Source organism: Semicossyphus pulcher, unplaced genomic scaffold, assembly GCF_022749685.1.
Source record: "Semicossyphus pulcher isolate SPU_LCO1_2020_fin unplaced genomic scaffold, fSemPul1.0.p SCAF_6, whole genome shotgun sequence".
NCBI lineage: Eukaryota > Metazoa > Chordata > Actinopteri > Labriformes > Labridae > Semicossyphus > Semicossyphus pulcher.
This window is the reverse complement of record NW_027211737.1, coordinates 28,662,898-28,686,601: the sequence shown is the minus strand read 5'-3', so window position 1 is coordinate 28,686,601 and position 23,704 is coordinate 28,662,898. Positions and strand designations below refer to the sequence as shown.

The window sequence follows — 23,704 nt, the reverse complement described above, 5'->3', positions numbered from 1 at the left end:
TGTGTGTGTGTGTGTGTGTGTGTGTGTGCGTGCGTGCGTGCGTGCGTGTGTGTGTGTGCTGTACTTCAAGCACAGGGGTCAGTGTGGTGGTGGCAGGTGAAAGATACAAGGATTAAACATTAGAAGCTCAACAAACAAACATTTCCTCTGGTTGGAAAACTGAATCAAGGAGCCCACTGTAACGACGAAATATCGAGCAAAAGCAAATCACTTAATGTATGATTATCTGTAATCAATGTAAGGATAGATTGATCTCTCTTTACTTTAAAGTAAAATAAATCCTGCATATTTTCCAGAGGTCAGACTGATCTCTGCGTGTCCTTTACATCACTGCACGGTTCTGCTCTGTGAATAACCGAGCAAACACACATCATCTCATGTGATATTTCTATTGAACAAAACACCTTTTGTGTTCTGCATGTTTATCACAACACCATCACAGACTTGCACTCTCACTCTGATAACACAGCACAGGCTGCACATATGGGACAGCATTCATTAGCATGAGTTAACATCTTTAGAAAACAACAGTCTCAGTTGATCAGACTGATCTCTACAGGCTACACTGCCTGTCTTTATAAAACGCTATCTCTGTGGACATTAAGGAAGATGTCAGGTCAGTCAGTTCCCCTGCACTGAAACATTGACCATGAATTACTGTAGTCATCACAGTTTAAATAAAACTCGTCTGTAAGAAGCTTCACGTTGAAGATGATGTACAGATTTCTGTGTGAGGAGGATTGTGCTGCAGCTACAGACAATTTTCTGCCTTATGCATGCAAAACATAGACATGTTCAAACATGGTGATTATGGGCTGTTGAGCAGATCTTTTAATATAAAATGTAAATGTCTAAAAAAGTCTTAAAATTTATGGTCAGTTTTACTTGCATGCCATTTAAATCCCTTATACTGGTTTGGACTATGAGTTTACAATTAGTACTGGGTTGCACCAGCTATGTGAAAGTTCAAACATGGCCTTGAATGTAATTTCAAATTTAGGATGGAGTTTACGCACTGCTAACATCATAGAGGTGGCACCAGCTGAGATTGTTCCAACAAAGGCACAAATCCTCCACATAGCTTTTAGTAGGTTTAAAGTCCTCGTAAAGGCGTAAAATACCGGTTGTCATGGCGGATTGTTTTGAAAGATGGGATAACTTGTGTATCCCTTTTCCACCTAAATTTAGCATGTTGACGCAGGTTTTTCAGACCCGGGAAGACCCACTTATAAATGCTGATTGTCTCTGTTCCCATTGCCAGTGAAGTATCCTGCTTTCAGTCTCTTTTCTGCTGCGTCACCGTCTGACGTCACAAACGCGCCCGAAACAGGGTTAGTAAACAGTGAAGATGTTACGGTGGTTAGATCTTTATCACTCATTTAGTCTGTGTATTAAACGCAGCGCCGACAAATTTGGAACGATGTTTGAGCGCTGCTTGGACAGAGATGGCCGGAATTTGTATCCGAGATGACAAGGAGTCGCAGAAGTTACTGACAGAGCATAGCATTGCAATGGAAAGCGGGCGGAGACTAGCGTGTCGACACAGGTTTTGTGTTCCCATCAAAGGCAATCGGAGCCGAGGCGATAATTATCCGGGTCAACTGCAGGGTCATTTGACCCGGGTCTGAATGCCAATTGTAACCCATTAAGCACAATAGCCTGGTGTTAGTGGGTTTTTTGACCAGTCTGAAAAGGGCTTTGGAGGATGAGGAGGAGCAGAGGGTTTTACTGGCTGAATTGCGTCACAAAAATGTTATTGGTACTAGTGCCAGGATATTTACAGTGAGGCTGGATTGAGACATGGTGGTGATGATAGATGAGTGTGAAGGAGGTCGGGCATCAGTTTGTGCCCACCTCTGGAGGCCTGAGAGAGGGTTCGGTGGGAGAAGCCCCCGGAAAGCAGGAGCCAAACCCGGCAAGAAAACGCCTGCGATCTGTCTTCCCTGTCCTCAAACGTAGCTCTGTTTGTCTCTGACTGTACTGGTAGTGACCCAGCCATTCCCCTGCAGGCCTGATAACTACAAACTCTTGTGGACTTTGCATCCTAACTTAAAAATATATTTTTATAGATTTCAGTTTTGTTCTACAGCTGGCTCTCTTTGTCCCCGATTGTAACTCTTGATTTTCCTCGCTGACGGTCGCTTTCCTTCTTAGACTGTTTCTTTTTCTTTGGATTTTCACTTATTTTTGAAGTTGTATCTGTAGTCATCGATCTTTTCTTTGTTTGTTCAGCCATAGTAGATTACTGTTTACTCGCAACACTTGCAGAAGCCGCTTAGCTCTGCCTACCCTCTCTGGCAGACAAACCACTGCTGGGTGATGGAAAACGCGTCACTAACTGGGCGCCACTTGTGATTTTTTCAGCGAATGTCGCCACAGACACCCAGTCCTTAATTCTACTATATACTGCACATGCCAAGGCTTTCATCAGTGGGCCATAGGCTCAATCACCATTGTGTTACCTCATCTGGTGATAGACGGTGACTTAACAGACATTTATTTAAAAGAAAATCTTTCAGACACAACTTACACATAGCTGGTTCAACTGGCTACAGGTCTTTGAGTGAAGTAATCGTTCCTGTTTGGATGCCATGACCCCAGCTGCTGCTGAATATATTTGAAAATCAAATGTAACATATAGTGCTATTTCAGCACTTAATCATTCATTAAGGAAATAGAAGTCTGGTAACTGGTGAGTCAACAGCACTTATATATAATGTACTGTAGTGTTCACTCATTGACCCTCGCCTCTCGTTCACTGCTGATGTGTTTATAAAGACTCATTTCAGTCTTTAATGGAAAAAACATTTACATTTCTAGCTTTACTTTACGGTGTGAAAATTGATGCTCTGCTCTCCATTAACCTACGCACACCGGCCGCTCCATTAGGCATGCCTGCACAATCTAATGTAATCCAATACACCAGCTTTTATGTTGCCTGTAATGTACAGGCTCTTTTCTGAGGTGTTAATTCAATGATAGTTCAGCATCAAGGTCATAATTGGTGGTGGGGCTGTACTGAGCTGCGTTATATTCAGAGGTGTTTCTAATACTCTGGCGCCTCATGTATGTAAAAAATTAGAGGCACATCTCAATATAATTGAGTTCAGTACAACACCACCTTAAACTACACCCTCAGGAATAAACATCATTGAATTGACACACTTCAGACTCTCAACAAAACTAAACTAAACTTCATGACAGCAGAATCCGTGGCAGCGATGTTGTATTGAACTGCATTCGATGCTTCAGGTGTGCCTAATGACTCAGAGATCCACTGCTGAATGCTTTTTCTTCATTTACCTCGACGCAGCTCAGTGTAAACACACCCAGAGTTATTGTTTGTTGTGGATCAGCAACTCTAAGTTAGTTCAGTCAACTCAGAGTTTCCTTTTTCAGGGTTAGTTACATCAGAGTTCGGTTATTGTGAAAGTTAAACCCGCCGGTCTCAAAGCTTTTCATTCTGTCCAAGTTTTGATGATTTGATCAGGATGACAATAACCTTTCAGACCGCATGGGGGCAGCACTTGTATACTGAATAGATGGGTCAATAATACATTTAAATTATATGAGATATATAGATATAATCTGCTTGATATTTACATACGTTTTCACACATATTTTTTTTTGTTTACACCCTGCAGTCATCATCAAACTAAATACACAGAAATGTAAGGACCTGGTTGATTTCAGAACGATTCAAATCATGTACAAGGTAAAAAATCAACAGGTACCAAACTGTATCCAGAGGTTTTTTCAACTGAGGGAAACGAAACACAATCTAAGAGGAATTTTCAAAAATCAAGTAGTTAGAACCAATGCTAAACTTCACTGTGTTACAACAAAGGGGGTCAATCTGTGGAGCAGCTGTAGTGCAGAAATGAAAACATTAAGCAAGTTTAAACAAATCTAACATATTGAACAGATACAGAACAGAAGAACTAAAGGCTCAACTGGACTAATATAACTACTGTGTATCTTGTGTAATTAATATTATTTTGTTGTTACTTTTTTTGTCTGGGTAACTGTATCTATATATCTGTATTCTTTAGTGTTATTTTGAATGCTTCGGCCTGGCCCGAATTGATTTAGTTAATAGAAAAAAGGGGTAGGACTAGATACGTTTTTTTCACTTCCTCCTACACCCTTTTCGAACAGACTTTAGTTATAAATTGAGACTGTGACGGCGTCCTATTGGAGCCTGCTGGTTTTCCTTCTTCTGGTGTTGGTTTTTCGTTGCAGGTTACTGGTGGGCGGGGTTTCACTGCCCCTTGGAATGCCTGGCCAGTCTCCCAAGTGCATTTAAGAGCTGCTCGTCGACCTGCACACTCTCTCCTCTCCTCTCGCTACTCTGCTCGTCTCGGTCCTGCGACACACCAGTGGGATCCGCGTGGCGGAATGACTTTGTTTAGTTGGCTTCGGCCGTCTTTTGTTTAGGTTCCACACCCTACAACAGGCACTATACACTTTCCATTCATCCAACACCTCATGTCCTTTGTACCTTTTCAGTCCATTATTTTGTAATAAATAATTACTTTTGAATCGTTTAAGTCGTGTATTTCCCTTTTTGTCATGTCTTGTGAGCCGGTTCATGACAAGACTCTTTAGAAAGAATGTGGTTATTGCCATTTGCCTAATTTGCCTGAATGTTATTTTTCTTTCTTTATGTTGACATTTAATGTTAGAAAAATAAACAAATAAATAAATAAATAAAAGCTGTGTTGGACTTCCTGACTTTCATTCATCTGGATTTCACCTGAAAATGTTTTTCTGCTTCCTGATTTGATACGTACACAATAAAAAAAATACAACCTGGCGGGTTTCCAGCATTGGTCCAACTCGGCCATCTGCTCTGAACCCCGTTTAGAAAGGTTGAGACACCTGTTGAATAAAGAAGTGATGAGGTTTAAGTTCTTTGTGTATATTTCTTTCAGGCTGAGATGGAATAACAGACCTTTAGACTGGAGGCGTGTTTACCTTGACCACTGCTTTGTGACAGCCGCAGAAAGGTTCAAACCTGATCAGCTCGTCATATCAATTGTATGAAAAGCAGAATGGCACAAGTGCGGGAACTATGAAAAAGCAGTCACGTCGTGATCTAAACCTCTTCACCTTGAATTATCCAATCAGATGACGACGTACTTGTTTTGAGCTGCTAGTTCTGGCTACACTGAAGACAATCAAATGTTTCGTGTTGATTGGCAGTTGTAATTGTACCTCTGCCAGATCATTTCAGGAATTAAACAGGTGACTGATTGCCTCCCGGTTAGAGAGTCCTTTATTGGAAGGCTGCCTGTTTTTTCTACTATTGATAGAATATTTCACTCAGTCTGTCGTTGGAAGGATGTCATTTTGTGAGCTCTCAATGAACAAAACAAACTGATTAATACATTCATTATTTCCGTGTTGAAGAAGGGGCTGCATACCATTCGTGCATTTATCTCCTTTTGATCACCCCACTGTACATAAAGATGCTTTTTATTAACCTTTATAATCTCATGCCGATCAGGGATTATATATATATATTATTATGAATCACTTTATTCCCTTTCACACATGTCCCTCACAGCGGGAGATTTTTCCCTGTCGGACGAGCGGGGTGCGGGGCAAGTACGTACGCTTGGCGACTAATTCTATCATGTTTCTTCTGTCAAAAAGATCGTCATCCACGATCAATTGACTTACTGGACACTCTCCCCTTGCGCTCTGTGTCTCACCTCTCTCCATACATGCTCGTCAGAAAAACACACACACACACAGACGTCCGCTAGTACGTCCCTACCGTGAATGCAATGATTGAGATGTGACGTCTTCCGTTACATATTGAAGTTCTTATTCTGTCTTAAAACATTGTAAGTGCAGCTGTGTAGTGTCGGTCTCATGAGTCTGTCTTGATCGTTTCGACACGCAACAATGAGCCTCCCTCACGCTGCTGTGGAAACGAGAGTTGTGTGTTTTTGAGCGACTTTATTAAACATGCAGCTCATTAAGAATGCAAACACGTGGGGAGGAGCAGAAGGAGCTGCTATGTGCAGGTACAGCAGGTGAAGGCGTGTGGGAAGAAATAACTGAAGAGAAGCAAGTTATAATGGTATTACTTTCTTTAAACAGGGTGACATATTGTTCGCTGCAGTACCCCCCAGCCCCTTCCCTTCCCCCGTCACTCGCTCGCCGTGAATGTTCCTGAGTATGACCTGCTGCGTTCACACATCGGCAGACCCAGACTTTCTCCCGACATGATACCAGGTCGCTGGTGGGAGAAAGTCGTGGTAAAAAATTCAGCGGTTTGTGCCCAGCTGACAAAAACCAATCATAAAATTCAACATAATAAGGAGAGTTGGAGAGTTACCGAGCTCTGATCAGGTGCTACTTGGATGATGAACTGGTATGAAGGCATCACACAATGTTGCAACACCAGACGGCTCATGTCTCCGTCCTCTGTTCCTGGTTCTGGTGTTAAAGTGAATCCATCTTCCATGCGCTCCTCTGACATGTTCAGCAACTGTCAGGAGAAAGAACGTCGTGACAAATACATCAAAACATAGCCTCGATCTTATACTCGCCTAATTAAGGCGTGAGAAGCAAATTCATGACAGTGACAATGAGTGAAGGCAGGAAAAAAGATCAGTGGACAATGATACACATCCTCCGTTCATATAGACTTAGACTCAACTTTATTGATCCCTTTGGGATGACTCCCTCTGGGAAATTCAGTCTCCAGCAGCTTATACAGTACAATACAATAGGAAAGAATCAGCACACAGAGGGTAAGAAATAAAGATCAAAATATATATATCTATCGATATATATATATATATATATATACAAAAAAGTACAAAATTAGATAACAAAATATATAAAATATACACTCTTAGAAATATACAAGTAAACAGTGGGTAATTGACCTGGTATTTAGTTCGATTAAACTAAATTAGGTTATTGCACTGTGGTTTTAGGTTATTGCACTGTGGTGAGAGATTATTGCACATTGACAGGACATATGCACAGACAAATCAAGTTATTGGAAGCATTAATTGAATGTTTCGCTCCTTACCAATCCCCTGAGACGCTTCAGTTGGTTGATAACGAGCAGATCATTCGAATCAGGTGGGTTAGAGTGCGGAGAAGCCTTAAACATGCAGGAAGGTGGCCCTCCAGGAGCAGGGTTGCCCACCCCTGATTAAGAGTGCATCAAGTGGTAAAATATACTGTAAATCAGGGTTCTCCAGCCACGCTCTTGGAGAGCTACCTTCCTTCATGCCTTAGGTTTCTCCGTACTCCAACACACCTGATTTGAATGATCTGCTCGTTATCAATTCCCTGAGACACTTCAGTTGGTTGATAACGAGCAGATCATTCCAATCAGGTGTAAATTAACTTGTGAGTTTACATTATTAGTAATTGAAGGCCAGAACTCCTTTTTTACCACATTTGCAGCAGCTCATTTTGTTGATGCAGGAAAAACACTCTGGCTACATCAAAGCTTACAAGCAACATACTAAACCCTCAGGTTTATATCTCATTCCTGATCTTTTCATTTACAGAGAACAAACTAATTTCACCATGCACAAGATCAACGAGATCTCATTTCCTACTTCTCGTCAGAAGATCAGGAGAGTCTTTAAGAGACCTGTTAAGGCAGCCTGATAACAAGGTATTGCAATAATTCAGCATAGAAGTAATGAAAGCAAAGACTACTTTATTTTTTTATCTTTTCAAGTCAGGATGTGTCTGTTTTTGAAATAATGGTAGAGGAAAGGCAGTCCAAAGTTAGTTTTATGTGGGGGGTAAAGGTCACGATAAACGGTGCTTACACACCGAAAATTCCACCATTCATTGTGTACTGCAAGCGGCCGATACGCTGCTCAAAGTATGCTGGGATACCTAGCGACTCGCACCAGCTTTTCTCCCTCATTATGTCACATTCATCCATTTTAAGAAAACTGTGTTATACTGTTTAGTGTACAACCTTGTGGGGAGCTGTTTGGATTGAAAAGACTCCTCACTTCACACCAGTAAGTGACCAGCGAGCCTGAGCGTCCGCATGAGTAGGCGAATCGGTGGCGTGTGGTGTGTCTGCACCGTTACAGCGGTGCAGAAGGCAAAGCAAAGGCCATCTAGAGTAACTTTATCTTTAGATTATGTGAATTGAATTGAAAACAACAGCTTCCGTTTTGTCTGAATTTTTAAGATGCTGGTCAAGATGCTCTGCAGAACTTTTCTACAAGACAAGACGGGGACCAGTCCATTTGAGAAACATCCCTAAACGACTTAAAAAAGGAGTATGTTAGTTAAAGGAGGACAATAATAAACACCAGCAAGTGGTATTTTTTGTTAGCCTTGCAGTCCAAATGTTGGTCTTTAAATCCATGATAAATGGTCACCATAAATAAATACTTCATGACTTAACAGTAACAGTAGAGACATGTGTAGAGGCAGCAACATGGACAAGGTTGATACATTTTGTGATAATATGTTTATGGATTTTGTCACTTCACAAAGCATACTAATGTCTCCACTGTGTCGGCATTTGTGAGGAATGCACTAACGACACACTGGTCCCATTATGTAAAGCCATAAATATGACCTTGTAATGTCACTGATGGAAAACATGCACAAAGTATAATACATTGGTCTTTGACAAGTCTGAACATTTTAACATTTTTTTACCTGTCAAAAAGATCGTCATCCACGATCAATTGACTACCTGGACACTCTCCCCTTGTATAATACATCGGTCTTTGAAAAGTCTGAACATTTTAATTCAACTAAACTGGAGATCCAATTACTTTGATTTATTCCCCAGGCCTACAATGCGGCATAACAAGTCCAATACTCGTTCCAGTTCTACGTTTATACTGCATCTAATTTCTACAGGAGAAAAAAAACGTTATTCCACTTTGCTTATCTTGGATGTCATTTTAAAAACTGTATAATGTAATCTATACCACTTGGGAATTTCTAGACCCTGACTTGATGGCTCGCTGTGCCTTGTTGAATGGAAATTCATTTCATTTACATGCAGGAGACGTCCTTTTCCTCCCGCTGTCCTTAGCTTTTGAGACCTTATCAATTTTATTTCCTCAGTGTGGATGTCTGAATATGCAGACGAATACGATAACCAATTTAAAGAAACACTAAATTCTTATTTGTTCAGTCAGACAATTTCCATGTTTTGATTCCTCTTGAGGCCTTGATATTGTTGACCCAGTCGCTGCAGGGTTGGTAATGTGGTTTATATACCAAGCTCTCTTGTGTGAATACTCATGACCTACAGCGGCTTATATTTCTAGCTCCGTTCACCAGTCAGGTTAGAACTGTGGAAGCCTTTTGGATGAGATGTGAAACATCTTCAAGACCTTCGACCAAATCCAGTTGCCCTTTGGATTAAGCTTTGAAAAGTGTGAATATATTTCAGCTACTCATTCTGGATTTTGTGTCTTTTGTATGATCTCTGATTTGATATCACTGGGCCAGGGGTCAGGAACCTTTTCTATTAAAGGAGCCATTTTTACAAGCCCCTCCCCTCAAAACATCTGTCTGGAGCCGCAGAACATATTTGAACTTTACAATAAAGGTTACGCAGTTAAGTCTAAGCTTGTTAACATTACTTGCGGATGTCAATGATCATTCAGTGATATGTTTAACCACTTTACACATACATGCCTACATTAGATAGAGTGGCAATGAACTGCAGGCGTACTTTGGGTTCTCATTCGAGCAAAAGACAAATAAATCAAATGTAGTTGTTGTTTGCTAATTTCGCACCGCAGATCAAGCATACCGGTTAGCCAGCAGTGTGAAACAAATCTGTCCATGTGCTGTTAAATTCTCAGTTTCCATATGAGACTTTCCTTTTAAGGATTTGACATCCATGACTACTCAAGCCAGTGAGACTCGTAACTAGCCACCAGTGAGACTGGAAAGGTGCCGTAGACGCAGGATTTGACGCACATTTAAGTTGACAAAATAATTTGGAGTATAGGCTGCACATTTTTTACAGTTAGATAATCTAACACTTTGCTATAATAATGATAAATTAAAATTAAAATGTAAAAAAAAAAGTTGTTATTTTCTGGCAAAGCCACAGGGAGCCACTGGACAGGGGCAAAAGAGCCGCATGTGGCTCTGGAGCCGCAGGTTCCCTACCCCTGCACTATGCTAAGTGTTGATGCCCACTGTACCAGTGAAACAAGGAACACACGACACAGAATATAGACTAATTGCAGAATTAAATTCAACTGGAAAACAAAGTAGACCTTTGCACATTCAGTTGTTGTCTGTTCTTCCACAGTAGGTAAACTTACTGAAGTTAAAGATATAATTTTTTAGTTTTCAGTTTTGTTCTATTTAGCGGCACCTTATGGCAATAAAAGGCAATTGCGGGCGCATACATCCCAGATAACCAGACGTCTACGGTTGGCTCCCTTTGTGACAGGTGTAACTCTTGATTTTCCTCGCTGACGGTCGCTTTCCTTTTAAGACTGTTTGCCGACATCTGAGCGTCTAATTAGTTTCTTTTTCACGTATTTTTGAAGTTGTATCTGTAATCATCAATCTTTTCTTTGTTTTTCAGCCATAGAAAATTACTGTTTACTCACAACACTTGCAGAGAGAGAAAGCTTAACTGTGTCATCCTGTCATAGCTCCACAGTTGAAATAACAAACACTCACATCATCCACTCTCCACAGGTCACTGCTCAAGGCTTCAGTCTGGCCATAAGTGATTGCATTCTTTAGGAAATCAGTCCCACTGCCATCATCCTGAAAAATAGAACATGACACTAATCAGCATTTCAAAGTAAGGGGAGGTGCTGCCCTTGGAAAACAACCAAGGGCACTTTTCATTTGACAGAATCCTGATGACTGTGTACTTACACTGTCGGCGTCTTGTAGGACTGCAACAAGCAATCGAATGTACTCAGTCGCAGCTTTGAGTGTGTCCACTTTACTGGGCTTCCGATCCGGTCGCATCAGCGGGACCATGCGCTTCAAGCGGGAGAACATGGTGTTCAAGTTCCTGATCTGCACAGCATTATTCTGAGTATGTTAGATGCTCTCTTAAGTTAGATATCCATAATTTAAACAAAGCAAAGATTTGACAACATGTATTGTAAGTTTTTAAAGTACATGAAGAAGTGACCTTTCTTTTAACGTCATTATTGACAATTAATTATAAATACAATTATAAATACAATATAAATACATTTGTATTTGTATTTGACATTTCACAATTGCTAAAACACTAAACCCCATTCTCTGAACCAAATGCTCAGCCGCCTAAATCCATTTGTCGAACCTTAAACAAGTTCAGGTCGTTAGACACCATTTGCAAATCTCATCCACTCGTCTTGCACATTCTCACTCACTAAAACACATTCTGCACATGTGTTGCAAAATGGTTAACATGGGCAGCAAGAGTGAAACACAACGACAACACATCAGTCATGAATCATTGATGGAATCAACCTGACAGGCAGAGGAGGAGGAGAAGGAGGAGGAGGAGGAGGTGGAGGAGGAGGAGGATGAGCTCGATCAAGAACAGTCATTTCAGATTAAATTCAGTCAACTATCATAGACCATGTTCTTGTTCATTGGATGACAGTGAGGGAAGCAGCACAAAGACATGATGCTGAGGATGAATGATTCCCTCACTGACTTTGGTTTTGCAGTTGTACAACATTTTTGAATATACTGTGATGTGCTTTCATTTAGAGTTTCCTCTGGGCTCGCTGCGTTTATTACTTTACTTACTTTTTTTTGCAAAATGCATTTACTATACAGGCCTACAAGAAACTTTTTTTCGTTAACTACATGGCCTGGCGGATGTGTTCTCATTTTTTTTGAAGTAGTGTCTAATGAATGCTCTGTAGTGTTTATATATTGACTCGCTGTGTGTATGATCTGAAACCAATGTTTCATTCTGCTAGAAGAGACAGGGTTTTGTGAAAGTAGTTTTGTGTTTAAAGTTTTGATAAAATGGGTGAAGGTTCAAGAAATGTGTCTGAGCGATTGTAAAAAAACTGTAATGTTATTCCTAGGCCTAAACCGAAGCATCTAGCTGAATGCTATATCTGAATATCCATACAAATATTAAGTGTCACAGCACTGTCATAATTAGGCCTAATATCTATGTAACCAAGTTAAGATATAAGAAAGGAGGAAAGTTGTTTTTTTGTCAAGGTACTGTTTTAAATCCATTATTTATTTTCAATGTTTGACTGTGCCAATTAAAATGTAGTCTGCCCCCACATTATTTCAAACTGCATTAAAAAGGGACTTCATACCTAGGCCTGCAATCAAACACAGAACTCCTGAAACAGTGTTATATAGGCCACTGGCATTAACAGTTTAAGCTATACGTGTCAGACAGGAGGATGAACATTATAGCAAAAGTTAGCTAAAGTGTTAGCCTCTTACTGAGGGGGGAACTAACTGCTTAGTAAGGTTGGGGTATCATACATTTAGACTCGGTTCATACAATTTAATTCCCAAACAAAACTCACCCTCAGTCGCTCCTTGGCGTTGACCATTTCTCGCTTTTTCACGGTTTCATCTAAGTCTTTCGCGACAAAGTATAAGCCGTCTTTTCCTCGTTTGAACTTTTCAATGTTGCTGTACACAGGGAGTGCAGACTCGCCCGTTAACCGCTTCAATATATCGCTCATTAATTCCTCCTCTGGTACCTTCATTTTAGCGAGTGACATGTGTTGATATTGACAGTCTGTTCTTTCATACATTTTCCTCTGTTGCCTACAAAGTCATGTCGTCATGTAATTATGAAAGATAGGAGGGGAGCTCCTCGGACTACACACCTGTGCTGCGTGACTAATCAGGTCCCTGCGGTAACATGGCGCTGACGCTGTCCATCAAAGAGGTGAGTTGAAGTTTCAAGCGCGAGCCTCAAAAACTGCTCATTTCTTCTGCGTAGTTAATGAGTTGTTATTTCAAGAATAACAAGTCGACCTACTGTTTAAGTTCTAATTAACTGCTTATCTAACAAAATATGTTTAAACGTGCATGAAGGTAAGAGGAATGTAGAAAGGGAAAAGAAAACGAGGAACGTTGACAACAGTCGACAAAAATGTTTTTCTTTTTCTTGACGTATAGCTAAACCCTTTGTCTGTTCCTTGAAAACAAAATGTAACTCTAGTTTTTTCATTCATATAAAGTGCCTTTATACAGCTTAAAATGAATCACTAACAAAGCTTTAATAACTGCTGTAAGCATTATATTTTGTCTTTCACCTCTCCCTCCACCCAATATAGTTTTCCAGCGACACATGTCCACAAAATAATAAAATAAGTATGATGGATGGATAGTAATTGAGTTATTGAGGGTTTTTTTCCTATTTATGTCGGTCACATTCATATAGTGTGACGTTCACTTGCCATATGGTCTACATTTTCACTGTTGTTTATTTATGTATTTTATTTCTAAACATCGCTTGTTAATTACTTTTGCTCATTACTTCTTCCCTTATTCCTAATTAATACAGCATGGCTTGACACATGGCGCCTAGCTGCTGATGACATTTGCTCTGCTTCTGCTCAAACTGAGTGCTTGCTTTGAGATATACCGTTTATATATTGTCTGCTCTCCAGCTTCAGCCCTTCTCGTCACACTTTCAGTTTGCTTCTGTGCACTCATGAAACTTCTGCTCTGCTCTCGGATTTTTTTGTACAATCCCCTGCCAAAATCCCCCAACCAGAATGTCCAGTGGTGTTGATGAAAGGTTCCCTGCTTTGTTGCTGGCATGTTCACTTTATGCTTTAAGTTCTTTATTTTACTGTGGCTACAAAAACCAGCTCCTTCAAGAAGGTTTCTTTATTTTTCTATATTTTGTACACTGGCATGGATCAAACACATCCTGTTGAACCATCGTCAGCTGCATAATAACTAGAAATTACAGACAAAAGGAAGTTGCCAATAGCATAGCATTCTGTGCGCCTCTTACTAAGCATGAACTGACTTTTTTCAGTTTGACATATTTACCAGTGCACAAAGTATAGCAAAAAAACAAATCAACTTTAAATACCCTGAAGAGTTTGTTCCAGTAAGAGTTCAACTTCACTGGAACAAAAATTCTTGAGTTTCTTTATTTTGGCAGTCCATGTTGGCAAGTGATCAGCTGAACACTGCTGCTGAATATACAATACCAGTCCTTCTCTCCTATTAAAGGGCCAGTCGCGTGTTTACAACCTCAGTCCTATCATGCTATTATGGGGAGCTAACGCCATTATGGTAGGAAAAAAATGCAATTTGCAAGGAAAGCTGAGTTACCATGCTGGTAAACAAAGCAGACATTGTGACCAAAATATCAGAAACTTCAGTTTTCTGAAGGTCAAGAATGATTTTTGATCAATCAGTTTAAACAGAGTCTGGTTTTTAGTCCCATCTTCTACCATTAGCACAAATTGGTTTGTGAATATGATCAGTCCGTAAGCTTACCTGCAGAGAAACACATATCTGCCCCCACACTGAAGAGTAATTTAGCTGTGCAGACAAAGATAGATGGAACAACTTCAGTAACTTCATTGAATACGTTCAGTATGAGTCATAGTTCATAGTACATCCATAATAAGATGTTGACCCTTGACATTTTCACAGGATACAGCATCTACAGTAAAGTTAATCTAAAGGCCGCAGAGTGGTGTCAGCTGAATGCATGCAGCGGAGGCCCTACAGATAGCCACTTGTGCCTTCACAAAGAACCCCTGTAGTTCTCAACATCTTTTGCTTCTGGTTAAATCAAATTGATTGAATCAAGAGGGAGGTCATCTCTGCAAATACAATTTCATTATACACCAGATAGTGTCATTCAAGAAGCTCCATCATGTAGTGTAAACTATGAAACATTTAACTGTAAAACTTTAACTTTAAGACATTTGACCATAAAAACTTTAACTTTAAGACATTTGACCACTTTAAGACATTTGATTATAAAAACTTAAACTTTAAGACATTTGATTATGAAAACTTTAACTTTAAGACATTTGACCACTTTAAGACATTTGATTATAAAAACTTAAACTTTAAGACATTTGATTATGAAAACTTTAACTTTAAGACATTTGACCATAAAAACTTAAACTTTAAGACATTTGATTATAAAAACTTAAACTTTCAGACATTTGATTATGAAAACTTTAACTTTAAGACATTTGATTATAAAAACTTTAAGACATTTGACCATAAAAAATTAAACTTTAAGACATTTGATTATAAAGTTTCAACTAAATCATTTAATTATAAAACTTTTTGTTATATAACTGCAACTCTAAAACATTTGATTATAAAGTTTCAAAAACATTTCCCTCCTGTGGGACAAGAAAGTCACATACCAACAACTTTAAAACAACAAATTATTTATATAAATAAATATATATATACCTTATAAACCCACAACACTTAGAAAGGAGACAACAGACAATAGTGCAATGGTGTAATAGAGAGTGCAAAGGTGCAGTGATATTATTATTCACTTTAGAAAATAGGACATTCAGAGTTGTTCTGAAAATAATGATCTAATAACATAATGAGTTAAATAATATATAAAAGTTCCATTTATTCCGGTTTCATTTGTTTGAGGCATTATACTCATTTCAAACTTTATTCGGGTTTTACAATGCTTTTCATTTTACACTGATTCAAGACGGGCTCATCATGACGACATGTTCACTTTAAGGAACTGTATGAGTTGCATCATGCATAAAAGCCTGAAAGCCTTTTGAAAGACTCTATTCATGTTCTTTGAATGAAACTGGACGTCTGTTGTTGTCACGACTCCAGACTAGTTAGGTTCCCTTTTGTTCCCCTGACGTTTCATGTCTTTTGTTTCCTGTTTCATTTGTCTCGTTTCAGATCCTCCACTTCCTGTCCTCCGGTGTTTCCTGCTGTGTGTTAATGTGGGTTAACGGAACGGGCTCCACCCGCCGATCTCTACTGTGCAGCTCTGGCTCCAAATGATGTCACCATCGCAAGATGGCAGCGCCTATATATACAGGACAGTCATTGCTGCAATATTTTTTAACAAATATTTTTTGTTTAAATCTGAAGGCCCAAGTGGAAAGTACAGCCTAATGCATGAAATGTTATTGTTAATTTATCTGAGTCACACCTCATTTTTCATTAATTAAAACTTAATTGTGCAGTGACCTTCATATTTGACTGAAAATGTTTGAGTAGCAGTTACGTTCCTGTTTATGGCTTGCTTCAGCTTCTCTCAGGATTTCAAGGTGTTTAGCTTTTGATTTCAGATTAAAGTCAGAATTCTGACTTTTTTTCTAAGGTCCAATAAAAATGTTTTTAAATTTTTATTTTGAGAAAAAAAGTCAGAATTCTGACTTTAATCTGAAATCAAAAGCTAAACACCTTGAACTTTTTTTTCAAAATCATGACTTTTTTTCTCCGTATAAAAAAAAAAAAAATGTATTGGACCTTCATTTTTTTTCCAGTGGCCCTAATCCTCTTCCGTAGTTTGTCCACTTTCTCTTTTTGAAGAATTAATTAGAATACATTTTTATTAAATAAATAAAAAGTCAGCATCAACCATTTTCAAATTGTGCGCACACAACCGTGACGTGGACTTCTATAAGGACACTCTGTTCATTAGTGATGCAGTCCTCTATGTTACCCAGTCTGTACATACAGAATATTTATTCTGAAAGGTCCTCAGCACTGCCTCACATGTACAAAGATAGTACACATAATGATGCCAATATCGTTTCACTGTAAATGGCTGTCTCTTCATATGGCTATGTTTAGGCTTATACAGCAACAGTGGCAGTGCAATATACCAGCCTTGATCTCAGAGCAAAATCCACGCACTCTTACCCTTGAGGTATATAATTGACAACCTTCTTACATGTTAATATATTGCCGTTCACCTGTGCAATGTGCATCATATGTCCATTAATGAGTCATGGAAGCATTTTTCAAGCGGCTATTGTGTGGGTCCATTTCACTGGAAACCTCTTTCCATTAGATGGCCCTTCTCTGAAGGCAGAGCAGTGTCTCAGAAAATGAAATAAAGGGATCACTGAGAATGAGATGCTGCACTGCTTTCAAGCTGTACTTCGTACAATTGATAATAATAGATATTGATAAGATATTATTTTACTACACTACTAGGAATAATCAGGCCATAATTAAACTTAAAAAGAAAACATGAAATGGTAAAAGTGAATTTCAAATGTAAAATGAAAAAAGTGAAATTTAAAATGAAAAGCTTAAATAGAAATGCTCAATCTTAAAAGCTTAAATTGTAAAGATGGAAATAAAAATGGAAATATCAAAAGGTAAACACAAAATAAGAAATTCAAAATGGTAAACGGAAAAGCTTACATGGAAATACTTAATTGGAAAGATTAAATAGAAAAAAACTAAATTAATATTATTTTTTATTTGCATTTGACATTTAAATTTTATCTTTTCATTTTCGATTTGTCATTTTAAATTCAAACTTTTTCATTCCAGGCCTCCTTTATGCTCTCAATCTGAAATTCCCCAAGACATTCAATATAAGGACTGTAAGGACACTCTGTTCGTCAGTGATGCAGTCCTCCATCTTATACTGTCTGTACATACAGTATATTTATACTGAGGGTCGTGATGGTCGTGGATGAATGGCACAACAGTGGGCCTCAGGATCTCATCACGGTATCTCTGTGCATTCAAAATGCCATCAATAAAATGCACCTGTGTTCGTTGTCCATAACATACGCCTGCCCGTACCATAACCCCACCGCCACCACGGGCCACTCGATTCACAACATTGACGTCAGCAAACCGCTCACCCACACGACGCCATACACGCTGTCTGCCATCTGCCCTGTTCAGTGAAAACCGGGATTCATCCGTGAAGAGAACACCTCTCCATCGAATGTGAGCATTTGCCCACTCAAGTGGGTCACGACGACAAACTGCAGTCAGGTCGAGACCCCGATGAGGACGACGAGCATGCAGATGAGCTTCCCTGAGACGGTTTCTGACAGTTTGTGCAGAAATTCTTTGGTTATGCAAACCGATTGTTGCAGCAGCTGTCTGGGTGGCTGGTCTCAGACGATCTTGGAGGTGAAGATGCTGGATGTGGAGGTCCTGGGCTGGTGTGGTTACACGTGGTCTGCGGTTGTGAAGCCGGTTGGATGTACTGCCAAATTCTCTGAAACGCCTTTGGAGACGCCTTATGGTAGAGAAATGAACATTCAATTCACGGGCAACGGCTCTGGTGGACATTCCTGGAGTCAGCATGCCAATTGCACGCTCCCTCAAAACTTGCGACATCTGTGGCATTGTGCTGTGTGATAAAACTGCACATTTTAGAGTTGCCTTTTATTGTGGCCAGCCTAAGGCACACCTGTGCAATAATCATGCTGTCTAATCAGCATCTTGATATGCCACACCTGTGAGGCGGATGGATTATCTCGGCAAAGGAGAAGTGCTCACCAACACAGATTTAGACAAATTTGTGAACAATATTTGAGAGAAATAGGCCTTTTGTGTACATAGGCAAAGTCTTAGATCTAAACCAACCAGATATAGCCTCGACTTCTGTCCACCAATCATCCGGCTCTCAAACTTTAACTCTCTTCTCCTCTCTCCGCGGTCAGTCTGTCGTCACCTCAAAACCTGCCCCAGTCACTTCCAATCCATCGCATCAGTGTCCAAGTCCAGTTCTTCAGCTCACCCGGCATTCTTTTCTTTCTCTGGTTCTATTATTTATAGGTTTGTGTTTGTGTAGAATAAACTTTTGTTTTATTGTAAACAACATTTCTCACGACTTAAATAAGATATAAAATTTAGGGTCTTTTATTTGCAGAAAACGACAGCTGGTTAAGATGCATAACAGACGTTTTTCAGACAGAATACTAATGTAACTCAGAAATCATATAGAGTGGAATAAACCCTGATACATAATTACAGCTTTTATCCTGGATGTGGTCATAGAGACTGTGACATTTGACATGAGGGCACATTCAGTGTGGAGATTCATCGTGTGGATGGTGTCAGGGTGGAAGTCTCTGTGGGAGGATGGTGGAGATAATGAGCTTGGAGGAGGGAAGCTTTGTGCAGCTGTCTGAGCTGCTCTCTGCAGAGGCTCTGCTACATTCTGCTGCTGTAGTCTCAGGTTTGCTGTCAGCCTAGTACTGCCTTAAAAAGTTGTGGGGAGGAAAGAACACCAGCCACTCCACTCAATACATGAGCAGTCTGATTTCAGACAAGCGCAGCAAATATTGTCATAGCCATCCCACAGTCTCCTCTCTCAGCATGAGCCCTAACCATCCGGTATGATACAGAGCTGCAAAGCAATCCCAACCATTTTAATCTGAACCTACTTCAATCATTATTTTAATATGTGTGTTAGGGTCCCGTGTCTTTTCTCCCTTTGTTTCCCTTGTCTCTTCCCTCATGTGGATGCATCTGCGTTCCCCTTGTCTGTGTTGTCTGGATGTTTGTCTGGAGCTGGGGCGGAGTCAAGGATGTCTGTCTACTCTGATCAGTCTGCACACCTGCTGCCATCACGCACCTGTTCCTGATCATGCAATCAAGCCACCTACACTGATGCAGGATAAAAGACCGGCTCAGTCATCCACTCCTCGCCGGATCGTCCATTACCCTACTGTGGTATGTTGTCAGGCTCCTGTTTTTTGCTAGTCTTTTCATGTTTTTTGGCTTTGTATTTACCTTTTTGTCTCTGTGTTTAGACCTCCTGGGATCAGTCGCCAGCTCCACCTGCCTTTTTGCACTCCGTCGTCTCCACTCCTGCTCTGCTCTGCCCAGCTCACAAGAACATTCATCTTCCTGGATCCCACTGCAACAACTCCCGAGCTACCCGTGCCCTGTTAACTCTCCGTCACCCTAACAAACTCTCCTGCTGCTGGAACCTGTCCGCTCCTAGGAAACTATTTTGAAAGAACTTTAACTTACTCTCTGGTTTTCCAATAAATTCCACATTGTCTGCGTTCTCGGTCCAGTCATTCATGGTTCCTAAAAATGTGTTCTTTTCACTTATCTTTGTTGTGAAATGTGCAATAGGACTAATGTGCAATCTATGTTGTTAGTGGTGTCATTGGTATGTGCTTCTCTGTCTCCATGTTGATTGTTGTTTGTTTTTATTGTTTTTTATTCATTAATACTGCGATGGAGAAAACGGTAAAGTATATGGTACATACTTACTCAGCGCCACTCCTTCGGCTCAGACGATAATAAAATACTCACCTGAGTGTCACTGTAGGTCCAGTCTCCACGTGCACGGTATTGGTTGATATCCATCAACCATGTCTGAATTGTTTAGCCACCAGAGGGCGCTTTGTCACCTTGATTTGATACACCTTTCCAGGTTAGCTAAATTAAATTACAAATGTTATAATGGTGATTCAGTGATAGTGATTTCTGATTACTTCTACACACAGTTGTCTCACGCCACATACAACCCCTGGCAAAAATTATGGAATCACCAGTCTCGGAGGATGTTCATTCAGTTGTTTAATTTTGAAGAAAAAAAGCAGATCACAGACATGACACAAAACTAAAGTCATTTCAAATGGCAACTCTCTGGCTTTAAGAAACACTAAAAGAAATCAAGAAAAAAAAATGCGGTAGTCAGTAACAGTTACTTCTTTAGACCAAGCAGAGGGAAAAAATTATGGAATCACTCAATTCTGAGGAAAAAATTATGGAATCACCCTGTAAATTTCCATTCCCAAAACTAACACCTGCATCAGATTAGATCTGCTCATTAGTCTGCAGTTAAACATGAGTGATCACACCTTGGAGAGCTGTTGCACCAAGTGGACTGACATGAATCATGGCTCCAACACAAGAGATGTCAATTGAAACAAAGGAGAGGATTATCAAACTTCTTAAAGAAGGTAAATCATCACGCAATGTTGCAAAAGATGTTGGTTGTTCACAGTCGGCTGTGTCTAAAATCTGGACCAAGTACAAACAACATGGGAAGGTTGTTAAAGGCAAGCATACTGGTAGACCAAGGAAGACATCAAAGCGTCAAGACAGAAAACTTAAAGCACTATGTCTTGAAAAGAGAAAATGCACAGCAAAACAAATGAGGAACAAATGGGAGGAAACTGGAGTCAACGTCTGTGACCGAACTGTAAGAAACCGCCTAAAGGAAATGGGATTTACATACAGGAAAGCTAAACGAAAGCCATCATTAACACCTAAACAGAACAAAACAAGGTTACAATGGGCTAAGGAAAGGCAATCGTGGACTGTGGATGACTGGATGAAAGTCATATTCAGTGATGAATTGCGAATCTGCATTGGGCAAGGTGATGATGCTGGAACTTTTGTTTGGTGCCGTTCCAATGAGATTTATGAAGACGACTGCCTGAAGAAAACATGCAAATTTCCACAGTCATTGATGATATGGGGCTGCATGTCAGGTAAAGGCACTGGGGAGATGGCTGTCATTACATCTTCAATAAATGCACAAGTTTACGTTGACATTTTGGACACTTTTCTTATCCCATCAATTGAAAGGGCGTTTGGGGATGATGAAATCATTTTTCAGGATGATAATGCATCTTGCCATAGAGCAAAAACTGTGAAAACATTCATTGAAGAAAGACACATAAGGTCAATGTCATGGCCTGCAAATAGTCCGGATTCAATCCAATTGAAAATCTGTGGTGGAAGTTGAAGAAAATGGTCCATGACAAGGCACCAACCTGCAAAGCTGATCTGGCAAAAGCAATCAGAGAAAGTTGGAGCCAGATTGATGAAGAGTACTGTTTGTCACTCATTAAGTCCGTGCCTCTGAGACTGCGAGCTGTTATAAAAGCCAGAGGTGGTGCAACAAAGTACTAGTGGTGTGTTGAAGTGTTCTTTTGTTGTTGTTTTTTTTTCATGATTCCATAATTTTTTCCTCAGAATTGAGTGATTCCATAATTTTTTCCCTCTGCTTGGTCTAAAGAAGTAACTGTTACTGACTACCGCATTTTTTTTTCTTGATTTCTTTTAGTGTTTCTTAAAGCCAGAGAGTTGCCATTTGAAATGACTTTAGTTTTGTGTCATGTCTGTGATCTGCTTTTTTTTCTACAAAATTAAACAACTGAATGAACATCCTCCGAGACTGGTGATTCCATAATTTTTGCCAGGGGTTGTAGAAAGCATGCTTTACTCATAGAGATATAAAAAGCTGTTTTATGAGACTTTCAGCCATTATGCTCAGAGATGGTGGAGCAGCCTGCTTCAGATTCTGAGAGCCTGACAATTGTTTTTCAGTGTACTTGAAATGTACACAACATAATACCTATAATTTATTTTCTATTTCTATGGTAACCGGGGCCTTTCTGTGTGGAGTTTGCATGTGTGGATTCCCTGTCAACCCGTCCATGAGACCAGGGGGGCTTCCACCAGCTTGTCCTCCAGCTTCTCCTTCAGCAGCCTGGGCTGGATGGTGTTGAAGGCACTTGAGAAATGGAAGAGTTTGCAACTGAGTGGTTAGATCCGTCCAAGGTGGAGTATGCTCTGCAGCAGGTTTATAATTGCCCCATCAACATCTACATAAGCCTGGTGCTGAACACACTGCTGGTCTAAGGTGTGCTAAGACCATTCTCTCAATGACATCAGGCGAGAGGTTGGTGCTATGGGCCTGTACTCGTTCAGGGCGGCAGGATGCCCCTTCTTGTGCACTGGGACCCGGCATGATGTTTTCCATAGCACAGGAACTCTCTGTAGTTGAAGGCTCATGTTGAAGAGGTGCTGTAACACACCACACAGTGGATAAGCACATGCCTTCAGCACCCAAGGACTGATGCCACCCGGTCCAGCAGCCTGTCCCTGGTGGAGTCTCCCCAGCTCTCGCATCTCCTGATCAGCTGTGATCTTAAGTCCAGACTGGTGGGAGGAGGGTGTAACAGTGTCTGTGGCGGGTGTCGGCAGAAAAGAGGGAGGTGGCAGTAACAGGGGTCGAACTAAGTTGGAGCTGTTGCAAGAGCTGGTATGGGAGGTATGAGTAAGTCAAGGGTCCACAGCTCTGATGAACTGGGGGGCTTCTGGAGGTGGGAGAGCCTGAGTCGAACCAGTTGTAAAAACTGCTCATTAGCCCACTGAACATTCCCCTTAGCTGTAGCCACTCCATTCCTCTGAAAGTCGGTGATCTCTCTCATTCCAGTCCATACATCCCTCACCCTGATCCTCTGCAGCTTCTCCTCCACTTTTTGTCTGTAAGACTCTTTACTGTCGGCTCTGTCCCCTGACCTAAAGGCCTTCAGGTCGCTGATAACCCAGGGTTTGTTATTAGCATAACAGCAAATGTTTTTTGTAGGGACAAATGTATCAATGCAGAACTTAATGTACTCAGAGACACAGTCAGTGATGCCATCAATGTCTTCACTATGTGGTTCACTCAGGGCTTTCCATTCTGTTGCTTCAACGCCGCCACAGTATCTCCATGGCCTCATGAGACCATTTCCTCACTGCCCTTGCAGACACAGGCTGCTGCTGAACTATTGGCCTGTATGATGGTGTAAGCAGGACAAGGTTGTGGTCTGACCTGCCCAGTCTGTTTGACCTGCCCAGTGTGGGGAGGGCAGGTCAGAGGCCGCTGGTCTTATTGAGTTTTTTTAATCTTTTTTTAATCCTCAAAGTATTGAAAAACTATTAACTACTACAATTTTCCATCGCTGCCCATTATAAAAAAACTAAACAAAAAGGATTTTATTCAAATTTAAATTGA

General features: G+C 40.4%; 1 protein-coding gene across 1 annotated transcript; it reads right to left on the bottom strand.

The window, feature by feature from the left end:
* Nucleotides 1-4,863: 4,863 nt before the first annotated feature.
* On the bottom strand, nt 4,864-12,707 carry figla (folliculogenesis specific bHLH transcription factor). Its single transcript, XM_069683568.1, has 5 exons — nt 12,507-12,707; nt 10,879-11,025; nt 10,675-10,764; nt 6,350-6,502; nt 4,864-4,881 (listed from the first exon to the last, which is right to left on the bottom strand). The coding sequence occupies exons 1-5, from the start codon at nt 12,705-12,707 to the stop codon at nt 4,864-4,866; spliced, it is 609 nt and encodes a 202-aa protein (XP_069539669.1).
* Nucleotides 12,708-23,704: the final 10,997 nt, after the last annotated feature.